This window comes from Sinocyclocheilus grahami, unplaced genomic scaffold (assembly GCF_001515645.1).
Source record: "Sinocyclocheilus grahami isolate Dianchi unplaced genomic scaffold, SAMN03320097.WGS_v1.1 scaffold243.1, whole genome shotgun sequence".
Classification (NCBI taxonomy): Eukaryota; Metazoa; Chordata; class Actinopteri; order Cypriniformes; family Cyprinidae; genus Sinocyclocheilus; species Sinocyclocheilus grahami.
The window spans coordinates 217,919-233,350 of record NW_015505422.1 but is presented as its reverse complement, the minus strand read 5'-3'; the positions used below and the strand labels follow the sequence as shown (position 1 = coordinate 233,350).

The 15,432-nt window shown below is 36.6% G+C and overlaps 1 protein-coding gene across 1 annotated transcript in view; it reads right to left on the bottom strand.

Annotated features, from left to right (window-relative positions):
• Window positions 1–5,576: 5,576 nt before the first annotated feature.
• The window catches only part of top2a (DNA topoisomerase II alpha), a 34,166-nt gene continuing 24,310 nt past the window's right edge, over window positions 5,577–15,432 (bottom strand). Inside the window, exons 25-35 of the mRNA XM_016289274.1 lie at window positions 10,960–11,051; window positions 10,719–10,859; window positions 10,544–10,627; window positions 10,154–10,351; window positions 9,828–9,954; window positions 9,170–9,313; window positions 8,408–8,576; window positions 8,212–8,279; window positions 7,997–8,104; window positions 7,403–7,644; window positions 5,577–5,784 (exon numbers count right to left, since the gene is read on the bottom strand). Coding sequence (XP_016144760.1) covers window positions 5,647–5,784; window positions 7,403–7,644; window positions 7,997–8,104; window positions 8,212–8,279; window positions 8,408–8,576; window positions 9,170–9,313; window positions 9,828–9,954; window positions 10,154–10,351; window positions 10,544–10,627; window positions 10,719–10,859; window positions 10,960–11,051 — 1,511 coding nt within the window. The 3' untranslated portion in view covers window positions 5,577–5,646. The remainder of the gene's footprint in view (window positions 5,785–7,402; window positions 7,645–7,996; window positions 8,105–8,211; window positions 8,280–8,407; window positions 8,577–9,169; window positions 9,314–9,827; window positions 9,955–10,153; window positions 10,352–10,543; window positions 10,628–10,718; window positions 10,860–10,959; window positions 11,052–15,432) is intronic.

Below are 15,432 nucleotides of genomic sequence, written 5' to 3'. Positions count from 1 at the left end.
GATAGCTTGTGTAATAGATTAAGGGTATAATAATTATATAAATCATATAAAATAATTATTAAAAAAATAATCATCTCTAAAAATCAGGCAATTTTATCTTTAAAAAATGTTTTACTATGTAGTGTCCTTAAATTTAGAGTAAGAGAAACTGGGGGAGTGGCTTTATTGCGTCAGAGATGTGTCCCTTTTCTTGAAGCTGATTGGTCAAATTTTGGTTTGAGATCTCTAAACTAGAACATAACCTGCCCTGGAGCAATTAGCTGTGAAGAATAAGTTACTATGGTAATTAACACCACTAAAAGCCAAGCCACTTTCATGGTACCTAAAACCCAGGATTTGTGCAAACTAAACTGAAACTTACCTGGCTAGCCAGCTAAACCGGCTTCATGGTACAGGCCCCAGCTCCAAGATGAATCACAATATCTATCTACCTATTTATCAATCAATTTTTAGATACAAATATTTAAGTAGTTTTAGAGTTTAGAAAGATTTGATTTCAATGCATCATGGGAGCAGGCAGTCACTGCTGAGCAACATCACATCGCAAAAAAAACAAACAAACACACAATTTGCATTTTGTGGTAGCCCGGTGCTTGGTAAACACCATTATAGAGCAAATACAGGCTATATATTAAGTCTGTCACAATTAATATACAGTGCATTGTACATTTTTTAGACCACCACCCAATGTAAGGTTTGTGTCACAGCTGCCCTAAACTAAAAGTATAGGTGATTAGCAAAAACATTTATGTTTCTGCCATGGTTAATCCACACCAGTATGTGTACGCTCTTTACTCACAGTCAGAGGCGGACAGTAGTGAAGTATTTTTACTTTACTCAAGTAAATTTAAAATTATCTGTAGTTTATCAGTGTTTTTCTTTGGGAAACTTTTACTTCACTACATTCCAAAGCATAATGTCTTACTTTTTACTGCACTAAATTTCATAAAAGTTATTTGTTTTACCTTTTATACTTAAGAACATTAAAAATGTAGTACTTTCTTGTACTCAAGTAAATCTTTCAATTACTTTTACTTGAGTAAAAGAAAGAAAGTAATATATTTCTAATGTAATTAAGTATTAAATGATATTTAATATGAAACGTAGTGCAGTAAAAAGTGCAATATTATGCTTTGGAATGTTGTGCAGTAAAGCTTTCTAAAGAAAAACACTCTGATAAAGTACTGACACTTGAAAAGTACTTTTACAGCAAGGTAAAAATACTTCACTACAGTCCGCCTCTGCTCACAGTAGTCTTTCTTATGTTAAAATATAATTATTGTTGGGATTTAATAGATTCAAATATAGATCACACAAAAGTTTAATCAAAAGCAAGTCTTTTAGAACAGCTAGAAAATATTTGGAAGGCCAAAGGAGGCCATACAAAATAATAAAAAAATTAAATGCATTATTTGGTTATTATGTATGAATAATTTCATTTCATTTGTTTGTTATTTGCCTAATAAGTGACGATATTTTTTATTTAGCTTTAAACAAGATTTTGACAGATTCCTAATATATTTTGTTTTTATTATGACAGGTGGTGTAATAAATTTAAGCACTGTATGTCAGCATTGTCAGTAAATAACGAATATTCCCATTTATTCTTCAGTTTGCCTCCGTCTCTATCCACATATATATGCAAAGAAGGGGAGTACCGACACCTATATTTCCCACAGCTCCTCTCTGTTCCTTTTCTTCATGCAGAGAATCACTCGTTGAGTGAGATGACCTAAATACAGACAGCTCCACACCGCACACAAGCCTGCCAGGCTTCAGAAAGCGAGGGAGGAAAACACTGAGAGTAAAGCAGAATAAAGTTTGAGACGTTAATCTTTTTTTCCTCTTTGGGCAGGAGAACAGTTACGTAAAAGCCATCTATAATTCCATTCATGCGGATCAAAGGGATACAAGAACCCAATCCGCATACATGAGGCTACACACCCGCAGGCACAGACGTGTGTGTGTGTGTGAGAGAGAGAGAGAGAGAGAGGGAAGACAGTTTCTTCCTTTCTTTAAGCAATCTATAAACTGACATTAAACAGTGTTATTGCTGCTACTAGTCCTACTAAACTGGTCGATAAGTTAAATGATAAACAACTTATGAAACAATCTGACTACAGGGCTACACTGGGTTATCATCATTTTAGACCAGGGGTACCCACACTCGGTCCTGGAGGGCCGGTGTCCTGCTGAGTTTAGCTCCAACCCTAATCAAACACACCTGAAGCAGCTAATCAAGGTCTTACTAGGCATACTAGAAACTTCCAAGCAGGTGTGATGAGGCAAGCTGGAGCTAAACTCTGCAGGACACCGGCCCTCCAGGACCGAGTTTGGGCACCCCTGTTCTAGACTGTGAAAGAAGTGTACATAGGAAAACAATGTTGTATTAGGGGCCATTCACACAGTAATCATTTTTGCATTTAAAAATGATAGACACATATTGAATGGACAAAAATACAAATCTTAGACACATTTTTGTGGGTGCAATAGTCTAAGGGGCCGTTCATACAGAATGTGTTTTTGTGCTGAAAAATGCGAGACAGAAGGCACTGGAATGAAACAAATGCAAGGTCTAGAGATGCATTTTTTATAAGTTGAACTAGAGTGATGGATTTTTATAACAATGCGAGACTCTTCAAATGATGCAAGACATGAGCACAATGGTCTAAGGGACCGTTCACAAAATGCAGCATGAATAACAAATACATAAATAAAAAATAGTGGTCCGTCTTGCAAATGTTTACATAGAAAAACACTGGCAGCGCAGTGGAATGCAAAAACGTGTTCTGTGTGAACGGCCCCAGACATAGAACATATCTAGCGCATAGAAAAACAATGGAAAAGCAGCACACTGGAGCGCACAAACACGTGTTGTATGAACAGCCCCTTAAAATGTTACAGCTAGAAGCTTTGACGAGGCACCTGATCAGAAATTGAACAGCGTGTGCCTCAAATCAAAGACTTTAGATATACCAAGACAATGCACTGCCATTGCTATAAATGGGAGAACGTGAAGTGTGAATTGACAGAATAAAGGGTAAGTTCACCCCAAAATGAAAATTCTGTCATTAATTACTCACCCTCATGTCATTCCAAACCCGTAAGACCTCCGTTCAACTTCAGAACACAAAGAAAGATATTTTTGATGACATCTAAATAGTCACCCTGCATAGACAGCAATGCAACTCTAATGTCCCCAGGTCCAGAAACGTAGCAAGGACATCAGTAAAACATGTGACATCAGTGGCTCAACTTTTTATTACAATTTATAAACAATTTATTTAACAATTCTTCTCCCCCGAGTTACGTCTTACGCCATTTTGGAGAGTACCCAAGAGTGTAACTACGTAATCTGCGTTGTTTATGTTCGGGGGAGAACGCGCGCGTATGCATCGTGATGCTCTCTAAAATGGCAGAAGACGTAACTCGGGGAAGAAGAATTGTTGAAAAAAAATGTTTGTTTTCTTTGCGCTCAAAAAGTATTCTCGTAGCTTCGCAAAACTGAAGTTGAGCCACTGATGTCACATGGACTGTTTTACCGGATGTCCTTACTACGGTTCTGACCTGGGAACATTACAGTTGCGTTGCGGTCTATGCGGGGTCAGAGAGCTCTCACATTTCATCAAAAATATCTTAATTTGTGTTCTAAAGATGAACGAAGGTCTTACGGGTTTGGAACAACATGAGGGTGAGTAATTAATGACAGAATTTTCATTTTGGGGTGACCTATCCCTATAAGTCCCGCCTTCTAAATAAAAGAGCCAGTCGTCAGGTGGTAAGTCATTACGTCACTGCAGCTGCTGTTAGGAACTCCGTTGCCAGGGCCATACTTTGGGCGGTCGCACCGGGCCCCGCACTTTGAAGCAGCAAATGGTCCGAGGGGACGCCACATAGTGTAATGCCAAAATCATGCTTCTCTTGATTTTTTGGAATTACTTTTATAACTTTAATAAATTATTGAATGCCTTCCATTTAAGATTTTGGCGTTCTTTATTAAGAGTTTACTTCCGGTTGCTGCTGCAACTACTTTAATAAGAGCTAAGAAAATTATAAATATCCACTATTAATTGTTATCCCGTGCAAAATATGAGCAATGTCAAAACACCATATAAGATTCCATTAATCTGGGGTTTAGAACAGTGCTATTATGAGGAGAGTATTTTGGTATTTTTTTATCATCTGTTCTTCTCTTCTGTGACACATAGCCAAGTAAAATGGACGAGAAAAAAATATAGGATGGGTCTTGGTTTTGTCCATTGGTAATTTCAGATTGGATCATTGTGGTTTGCTAATTGAGTGACAGTTTGCTAAAGGGGAGGGATAATCGTCACTTCACACCAGCTCGCACATCATCAGGAGAATCAAGGTCTAGTCCACAGTTAAAAGTTATATTTTTGATAGTTTTCTGTTTACTTTTACGAAGTATATGTTTGAACATATCCATGATATAATCCATTTTGACAATTTGTAACTAATGTAAAATATATTTTTGCACATTGAAGCAGTGAAGAGCAAAGACAATTAGGAGAAAGACAGGTTGAAACAGTGTTGTGAGGAAATGAGACAAGTCCACCATCTCCTGGCTGCAATGAGGTGTTGCAAATAAACATGCTGATCCACTCAGCATATTTGTTGTGAAGGAGAGTATATAATGATATAATGTCCTGTTTATTAGACAATTTGGTAACACTTTAGATTAGGGAACACTATTATCCACTGAGAGAGAGAGTCTCTTGTTAGGATTACTTTATCTCAGATTATTTTCTAAAGACAACTATATTACACAACAATATATATCAACAGCATGCAAATGTCATGTAAGATGCATTACCCAGGATATTCTTATCTGTTGAATATAAAAGTACTGCATGCTCGGCACTAAAAATCTAGTCATGACCATGTGAGATGGTTGAATTTTTCATATTTCAATAATGACTTGGTTTCCTTTTTGCAGAAAGTTGGACAAGCCTTGGACAATTAGTCAATACTTAGTTCATAAAATTATTTCAGAAGCTCAAATAGACTACGGTGTTGCAAATAAACATGCTGATCCACTCAGCATATTTGTTGTGAATGAGAGTATATAATGATATAATGTCCTGTTTATTAGACAATTTGGTAACACTTTAGATTAGGGAACACTATTATCCACTGAGAGAGAGAGTCTCTTGTTAGGATTACTTTATCTCAGATTATTTTCTAAAGACAACTATATTGTACAACAATATACATCAACAGCATGCAAATGTCATGTAAGATGCATTACCCAGGATATTCTTATCTGTTAAATATAAAAGTACTGCATGCTTGGCACTAAAAATCTAGTCATGACCATGTGAGATGATTGAATTTTTCATATTTCAATAATGACTTGGTTTCTTTTGCAGAAAGTTGGACAAGCCTTGGACAATTAGTCAATACTTAGTTCATAAAATTATTTCAGAAACTCAAATAGACTACTAAAAAAAAAAAACAGCCAACATAAAACAGGCTTTCTGCAAGTATAAACATTTCCTTAAGGTTTATAATCTTTTTTTTATTTTTATATCTTTTTTTTTTGTTTGTTTTTTTTGTTTAAGTAAAAAAAACCTCAAACAACTCCGTGACCTTCAAGTATCATACATACAGGCTACTTCAGGACATTTAATAGTCATCAGAATCTGAATCAAGAGTGTAGGTCACAGGTTTGGTGGTACGTGCAGCTCGGCTCCTGGGAGCTGCAGACATCACGACCTTCTCTTCCAGCTGAAAGCTGTCGTCATCCTCCCAGCTCTTTGCTTTCTGGAACGGAAAATTAAATCAGGATTAAACTCACAAGCTTTTCAATAAAGCTACTATAGCAATGTCTCCTATAAAAGAGGCTTGCCGCGATAGATGGTGCTGACGGTGATACTGGTGTTAAGCCGTTTTGATTTTTTTATAGTAATAAAAATAATTTAGTTCAGTAAAAGAACGGACACTACAATTAAAAACTGAACGCGGCTGCTCAATGCAGCGTGCCGAACGACAGTTGCATCACAGATCAGATTTTGTTTCTCCAGTGAGGAGAGTGAGTTGAGCTGACTGACAGGAAGAGTGAGGCTAGACAGACAAGACGATCGCAGATGATTTAGTTTCGAAATGAAATGCAAAAGCGCCTGTTTGGCAATATTTTGGATTTTGAAAAGCCTGTTGACTTTTGCCGTTTATCTAAGGTGATTTTGGAAGTTTTTTTAAACATTAGTTTCTTATTTAATTGGTTCCACATTGTTTGCTGATATTTCCTTCATTTAAACTTTGTCATTTATTTTATTTGACATTCGTTTTGCTAATAAACGTTCTACGTTTCTTATTTATTTGGTTATATATTATACAGGTTTACTTATTTTCAGTTTTGTATACCTATTAAACTTTATGTAAGTTTTTTGTTATTTTATATTAGGCATAGCTTGCCCTATAGCATGCTGTATTTTTATTTGTTTTGTTAACAAAAGTTCTGTGTTTTATATATTCGCTAAAGTGAGTTTGACGTTGTATTTTGTTGTTGCATTCAAGCAATTGACGCCGAATTGCCGCTAATTCAAAAGTGCAAGTAAAATGCACACGGCACTTTTACAAACGAAGGAAGCGAGAAAAAGAGGGAATGCCCCGCCCCCGCGGTGATACCGGTATTGTCACACGCCGATTAATCGGTGGGAAAATTTCCTCACCATCACAACCCTACTATAAAACTATGTATATTTGTTTTATTGCTTGTAGCTTCTTTGTACTAGGAATGCAATGGATTAAAAAATTGTGACAAAAGAATACCAATTTTGCACATTTCACAAATAAATTGTCAAAGATGCTTAGGATCTGTAGCACTTGCTTTAAGCTTTACCATTATATCATTCCTTTTCTTTGAATAAAATGGATGCTTAATAATGGCAGATTATTATTCTTACAAAAATAAAATAGTACAATGACAAACTTGCTTATACAAAACTTAACCAAAATAGACGGGTGACGTACAGAGCCACACATGACATGCAGGGGGAAAAGAAGAAGAAGAAAAAAGTAAGTTTATCATGGCCACAAATGAAGAATTCATTACTACAACTTTTGTTCCCTCATTTTATTAAATCAAGACTACTTTGTACTAATTCTCTCTCATTTTGATTTAAATTAAAATGAGGGAGTTAATAACTACCATGTGGCCACAATTCAATAAAACGGTCCTTCATTACAGATTTTTTTTTCTTGTACTGAACCATTATTTGTACAGCAGTTTAATATTGAACGCTACATGCAACTATTAATTTGCAAGTATGTTTATCAATATTTGAACGTTTGATAAAGGAGTAAAACACAAAAATACTGATTATCAAATACTGATATCAATAAAACACTAATTGTGATCAAGAGTAAAGTGTCAAATTACCTTTCCAGCAGTGCTTTTGCCCTTGAGCCGAGCCATCAGATTGCCACTGTCAGAGTCCGAGCCGTCTGATTGGTCACTGCTCAGAGCGGGCTTCCTCTTCTTGGCTGGTTTCTTCTCAACCACAAAAGGGGCTGCGCCATCCGAGTCAGAAGACTGTATGACAGCAGCAGGCTTCTTGGTGGCTTTGGTTTTTTTAGGACTTGTTTTAGAGAGCACATCAAGGATTGAGGGCTGTTTTGCATCTAGAAAGTTAAAATCATTCAGAAATTATTTAATAAGAAGCTGCTATACTGATATTCAATACAAGAATGTATACGCTTATAAAAGGTTTTTCTGGCATTTATAGCGCCATGAAGCACCTTTAACATCAGTGAAACCTTTCCATTGCACAATTTTTATTGTGGAAATTAGGGATAAAAAAAAAACAAAACAAAAAAAAAAAAGTACCTCACCAAGAAAATGTTTTTATTTTTTTAAAGAACTGTTCACTGTAAGGCTTTGCTTCTTCTATGGCATCACTGCCCTTTTGGAAACTTTTAAGAGCATAACTGCAATGAAATTCCACCATTCTCTGAAAAAGTAACATTCAAACACCTGTTGCTTTCTTCTTAGAAGCAGTTGTCTTCTTTGCGGCCGGTTTCTTGGTGGCTCCTACAGCTGATTTTTTCACAGGTTTAGGGGCCGTCTCTTGGCTGGTCTCAGCTAGTTTAACAAGCACAGTGAACAAGTAAACCAGCTGACAAGCAATCATGTTACAGACAAAGCTAAAGAAATGATCTGTGATGGGCAGACAGTTGTGTGGTACTTACAGCCAGACTTGCTACTGGCTTCGGGTTTCTCTACTTTTGGTTTGCTGGCTTTTGCTGGTGCTTTTTTCCTGAAAGAATCAAAGAAAACAATATTATAGAAAAATATAGATAGAATTTTTAGAATAATACTATAGATAGTCATAATAGAGAACAATCTAAATCTGTGCAGCAGAAGTAGAAGTGGTGTCCGTCTTACACAACAGGTGCGGGAGGAGGGGAGTCAATGTTACTATCAGCAGCACCGCTGGGTTCTGGGATGAAAGACTCATCATCCTCAATGACAGCGCGCTTCTGTTTAGAGCTCTTCGCGAAGTCATCAAACTCGTCTTCACTGCTCGACAGACTGTACTTCTTTTCCGCCGCAGCTGCAAAGACACAAAATTATTCAAGTTATACAGTTATAACAATTATACAGTTTTTTTTTTGTTTGTTTGTTTTCCAATTTACTTTCAGGGATCCCACACTTTTGTCAAATGGATTTCCATGATCTTCAGTCTCAACTTGATGTAGTTGCTGATATTTATATGGCCAAAAATTATGAAAATCAGTGAGATCTTTATAACAATACAGCAGACCTCCATAAAATGCATATCAGATCACACTCTCTCTCCCAATAGTCTTAGTGTCTTTGCACACAGAGTCCGAAATTTTCACACGTTAAAAAATAAACGACCCCACGTTGTGTCAATCACGTTTACACACTGCCTCTGAAACTTTTATCTGTCATAAAATTCGGATCAGATTCGATTTTCTGAGTTTTCGCATCCATAGCAAGCATTTTGATAGGAAAGTTTGACGAATATGAAAAAAAAAAAGCTTGTGAAAATTTTGGACCTTTAGTATGGAGGGGGAAAAAAAAGAAAAGAAAAAAAAAAAAAGGCAGCTAATCAGTTTTAGACTTCATCTTGTTCCATCACTTCATGAACTAAAGGAGTAAACGTGCACAGAAGATTTTCACCTTTGCGCTCTTTCTTTTCTCTTGGAGCCACTTCCTCAGGGATGAGCTCCATGTCAGATTCAGACTCTCCTTCCTCAGAAGACCAGGGGTTGTTCTTCTGGACCGGTTTAAAGGAGAGGGTGGTCTGCTTGCCTGACTTTGTGCCTGACACAAAGACGAGATGAAACCTTAAGATCAGAATTTGATGACACTGCATGAATGCATCTGATAAGTTCTATCAAAATTGCACGTTACAGAACTACAAAGGACTCTGAAATGGTTAACCAACAGCTGATTCTTCTGTAAATTCAAATTTCCCCATTTAAGAACTACACTGTCACACAAAATGGGGGCATTTTAAATTCTGTATCAACTGTGTGATGGTGCATTTGTGTGCGCTACAGACTGAGGGCCATGTTCTTCCCAATGGTCTCATGGCAATTCATAACCAGTTCTCATTTTGATGAGATTGTGGAAAATTCATAAGAATTTGTATGATTGACTTACACCCCACTGAGGTTTAGGTGTGTAACTTTAAAATCATACGAAATCCTGTAATATAGTCACATCATTTAATAGTTAATTAATACAAATGTTTGACTAATTTCGACTACATGAAAAGCAGCAGTCCACAGACATCCTACTTCCTCTATTTTCATACAGTACATGTCTGTCTTACTTTTGTCTTTGGCTGGCTCTTTCTTGACCTTCTTAGTGATTCTTGCAGTCAGTCCCATCTCAGAGCTGTCAGCTGCTGCATCTGCATCATCATCAAACTCCATCTTCATCACCACACCAGCTTCTTTCTAAAAAATACACACAAGTATACCTTCAGGATCAGCTAAACTTATAAAATGTCTGGCTATGAAAACTGATTGAATTCGCTGCTGTAAAACAAAAATAATCTGAATAAACAGTAATCCAAAGTGCAGTACAGTGACCATTCAGAGATTTGCATACATACCGTTTATGCACGCATGCAAATCTCATTCTGCACACACATACCTTCACAGCTTTGCCTCGTTTGGCTCCCTCCTTCTTAACGGCTTGGACCTTCATGGTGCTGGTGATGCGGGGGATGACGCGGCGGCCCTGTGGAGTGGGCATGGTCTCGTTCTTTACCTTCACCACCTTTGATTTTCCCACTTTTCCTTTCACCACAGGAACTGCATTTTGTGACTCCATCTCCTTCTGTTCCACACGCTATATGCAAACACAAATAATCATTGATGACTTCACAAATCATTTATTACACTGAAATGTTAGTTTTGAAAACGGGCATAATTTTCATTAAAATGACAAACTTATTTCTTCATATAAAGCAACTGCAGTACAAGATGTTTGGTATATAAGCTTCCACCAAATGCAAAAAAAAAAGATCGGCATCTTGTTTACCTCCAGCTCCTCAGTAAAGGCTGCCAGATCCTCTTTCCACAGATCAGCAGGTGCTTTTATCTTGAGCGTGTTCAACTCCGTCGTCTGCAGAACAGAAGCATGAGAACCTTTGTAAACTCCACTGCTACACTAAATCCCCCAGCTGTGCTTCCATCCATCATAGACTTATAGTCACCTTAGCATCTCTCTGTCTGCACAGCTCATCTTTCTTTTCTTTGGTCAGGTACCACATTGGCATGCTGAGTAGATAGTTATAATCCGGGCCAGATGTATCCTCTTTTTCCTTCTCCTCCTCATCCTCATCCTCCTCTGCATCCTGCCAAACACAAAATGAAAATGATACTGATGCAGTTAACAGGTCAAAGGAAGAAACCAAAGGAATTTAATTTAATAAATTAGGTTGTTGTAGAGCGCACCTTCTCCTGAGCATCTTTCCATGCCTTAACAGGGTCCGAGTCATAGCCCATCTGCTGAAGCATGCGGATCAGCTCCTTCTTAGGTTTATTTTCTAAAAATAATAAAGATAAGAAGCTTAATATCAAACACTTAAAGACAGTTACCTTGGAATCTGTATTTACTTTTAACACCTAGGGATACACTATATATATAGTACCATATAGCGTTTCCCACCTAGACTGTGGTGACCAGCCAGTGTTTCAAAATTAACCAAAAATACATTTAGATGTCATGAAACATCAAATAAACAAAAAATGATCAAATTGTAAGAGGTTGCAATTAAATAAAGTATATACTTTTGCATTGTATGGTTCAAAGCTTTTAATTAAACATTGCATGTTTTCCAAGTCTCAGAGCAGTTTGGTTTACAAACGCAGGAGAGAAGGGGGAAGAGAAGAAAAAAACTCTAGGGTTGAGCCCTTGAAATTAGAATTGTAATTAAACTTAATTTTTGTTTAATCATTTAGCAGATGCTTTTACAGGATTTCTACAGGTATTAATGTGTTAAATGTAAGACCTTTTTAATACCACACTACATCAAATTTAAGACCTAAACCTGTGATGGAAATACACATTACATAAATATCATCGCTGTCATAAATGCTATTTATTAATACAATATACAGTGAACTTTTCATATGAGCAGACAAGATTTTTAGTGGTGTAAACAATTTATTCTGAAGCATCAGCTTTTACACAAGTCTGCATATTTTTGATATTTACCCCAGGATGCTACTTACCTTTATTAAGGCCTATTTTTTTTTTTTTTTTTACCCTTTTAAAAGCATGCATCATATTTCATGTTAAATTTTTACAATTGACTAATAAATCCAATATAGGGCTGTCACCAGTCAAATTAAATAGTTTACACTGCAAATTACAACTGCAATAAATAATGTTACGAGATTAATGTTTAAAATACATTTGAGTATACAAATAAGAAATGTTGGGGGAAAATGTATACAGGTGCCCAGAAGGACAACAATTCACTAAAAATGTTTTTTTTTATTGGTCTTATGAAGTATTCTAATTTGTTGAGATAGTGAATTGGTGGGTTTTTGTGAAATGTGAGCCAAAATCATCCCAATTAAAGAACCAAAGACTTAAACTACTTCAGTCTGTGTGCATAGAATTTATTTAATACACAAGTTTCACAATTTGAGTTTAATTACTGAAATAAATAATTTTCCATGATATTCTAATTTATTGAGATGCACCTGTACTTTTAATCAAACTTAACCATCAGGTGGCGATTGAGTCATTGAGTCATTCATTCAACTGATTCGTTAAACACTGAATCATTCAGTAACAAATCACCGCCGAGTGTTGCTTGGAGAATGTGAAATACTTCTGCTGTGATCCTTGTTCAGAACTATTTTCATTGTCGAAATAGAACAAAACGGTAAATATTGTGTCTTAAAGTAACTTAGGCTGATGATACAAGGGGCAACTTTTCAACGGGCAACCAGGTGAGACACAGGGCCCATGACCAATCTAAAGTATCCTGATAGAAATTTGTTACCCATTCTCAGTGGGAAAGTGCCCAAGAATCATTGGTCAAAAAAGTTGCCCAGCAAAATTGCCCAAACAGTTGCCCAGTGTATCATCAGACTTAGTAACTATTTGGTTAGTTCATAAATTACTCACCCTCAAGGCATCCTAGGTGTATATGACTTTCTTCTTTCAGATGAATCCAGTCGGAGTTATATTAAAAATTGTCTTCGATCTTTCAAGCCGTTTAATGGCACTCAGCGGGTGTTGCAGTGCTTCAGTCTAAAAGTAGTTATATAAAAAGCACCCATCCATTTAAAAAAATTAATTAAAAAAGTCTCACACGGCTCCAGGGGGTGAACAAAGTTTTTCTGTAGCGAATCAATGCGTTTTTGTAAGAAAAATATCCATATTCAAAACGTAATAATCACTTTAATTTAGCTTGCGCCTACAGTTGTACACAGAAGCAGCTCCGGGCAGATGACGTATGAGGTCAGCGTTGCGCATGCGCCGGTGAGTCTTGTGAAAACCAACGTTTGTTAACAGGAGCAAAGTTTCCTTACTTTAGCAAAGGAAAACCATTCTCCTCTTGGCTTATATCGAAATCCTCTGACATTCTTCTTTAAAAATCCTTGTTTTGTACTTCTAATTAGTGACCGTTGTTTTGTTTTGATCTCTCCGCTGCGCTTCCGCGTTCGTCACTTCTGACAAAGCCGACGTCCTACGTCACCCGCCCGGAACTGCTTCAGTGTACAACAGTGAGCGCAAGCTAGATTAAATTGATTATTACGTCTTAAATATGGTTATTTTTCTTACAAAAACACACCGGTTCGCTACAGGAGGCCTTTGTTCTAATTGTTTTAATCAGTCTATATGTCCCGTCGGGCAAGTAAAAAACCCATTTTATACAAACTAGAAGGCTGGTCAGCTAGCTGTAGCTCGACCTGTATTTTTTATTTTTTTTACTACTGCAATTCAAATTAGCCCATGTTTCACTCACCTTCAAAGCATCCTAGGTGTATGATTTTTTTCTTTCAGATGAACCCAATCGGAATTATATTAAAATTGTCCTTGCTCTTCCAAGCTTTATAATAGCAAACTCGCGAGACCAGCTTATCTCACAGGCGCGGGAAAACTCTGTCTTTCTTCTTTCAGACGAATCCAATCATATACACCTAGGATGCCTTGAGGGCGAGTAAAACTATTTTTCATTTTTGGGTGAACTTACCCTTAAAGGTCACATTTTACACCTTTCTGGAGTTTTAGTTTAGGTTTTGATGTCCTTAATATATATTTGCAGCATAAGTACCAAAAACCATCTCAATATATTTTTACAGCTCCTTTCTCAGGAGCTCTGCTGAGAACAGGTCGATTTTTGGCCTGTCTAATTAATATTCATGAGCCTCTCTTCCGATTGGCCTGTTGTTTTCTGAGTGACGCACGGCCAGGCCAACCACAGGTAACTAGGGTGAGCCGACGTCACAGCGCTAGCTGGAGGCAGCAAAACAAAGGGGAAACTGGAGGCGGCCCATTCAAACCAGTGCAGATTCGGCTACATAAGGAGCTTAAAATATCATCATCTTGTGATGTTGGGTGCCAGAATCGACGTAATGCAGCCTCAAATTAGAAATTTGATCGCATATCTGCTGTATGGGGGTAGAATTGTTGCTTAATTCCAAATAAATAGATTATGATCCACAAATAAATAGAATGAGATCCACAAATAAATCTTAAAGTTTCACAAACATTAAATTCACAAATAAATAAAATGATTAGCAAATAAAAAACATTCACAAATATATATTTACGTCACAACCACAACATTGCCTGGCATTTATTTGTGAATCGTCCTGTGCATTTGCGAATTGTGAAACATTTCTTGCGTCAAGATGTGCTGACAAACATTAAATTCACAAATAAATAAAATGATTAGCAAATAAAAAACATTCACAAATATATATTTACGTCACAACCACAACATTGCCTGGCATTTATTTGTGAATCGTCCTGTGCATTTGCGAATTGTGAAACATTTCTTGCGTCAAGACGTGCTGACAATCCACAAATACGTGGACTCCACCCACCGTCTACTCAAGCCAATCAGATAACAGCCACATTCGCTGACCAATCATAGCACGATCTCGTTATAGCCAATCACATTTTGCTTTACAATCACGGCAGTCTCGTCCTGAGATAACTTCATTCATCTGCATTGGCTCAAATAGGTCATATAAAGGCCATAACAATGCGTACAGTAAAAGATGTTTAAAACTGGATTTCGTTAGACCATTAGACTGTGTATCATGCCAAGCCACAGTATTATGTTACGTACCTTTGAAAATGCCAGAGAAACAGTGTAATGAAGTGTAGAAGGTTAGACTAGTGTGTGTGTGCGCATTTACAGTGCTTTCTTTCACTGTATGATTCAGTTTATTAAAATACATTTCGAATGATGAAAATATATAAATTTATATAATTTTATAGTTTATATAAATATCATTTATATATCATTGCCGTTTCTTTTCTCCAAAAATCAACATGATTTAAAATGTGATGTTAAAATTATGTGATATTAATATACAGTTCAATAAACAAACATGACGGTGTTTCGTTTCTGAATGAATCAACCTTTAAATGATTCGGTTCAATCGCAATGACTCTAACAGTGACTTGCTGCCATCTACTGGTGGTTTAAAGTTCACATTTATATTTTTTTAATAATTTCAAATGTCAGTATTCAACGTTTTTTGTTTACAATATCAAAACATTATCTATGCATTTGTAACTGCAGGTTAAAGCATCCCATGTCCCTCTGAGCTGCATTAAACAGTGTGACATCTAAATGTCACTTCAGATGCAACTTGTTTCCTCTGCATTGTAAAGATTAATTTCGTTGATATTTATACCATTTGTTTGGTAACAGCCCAAATGTCTCATTATTC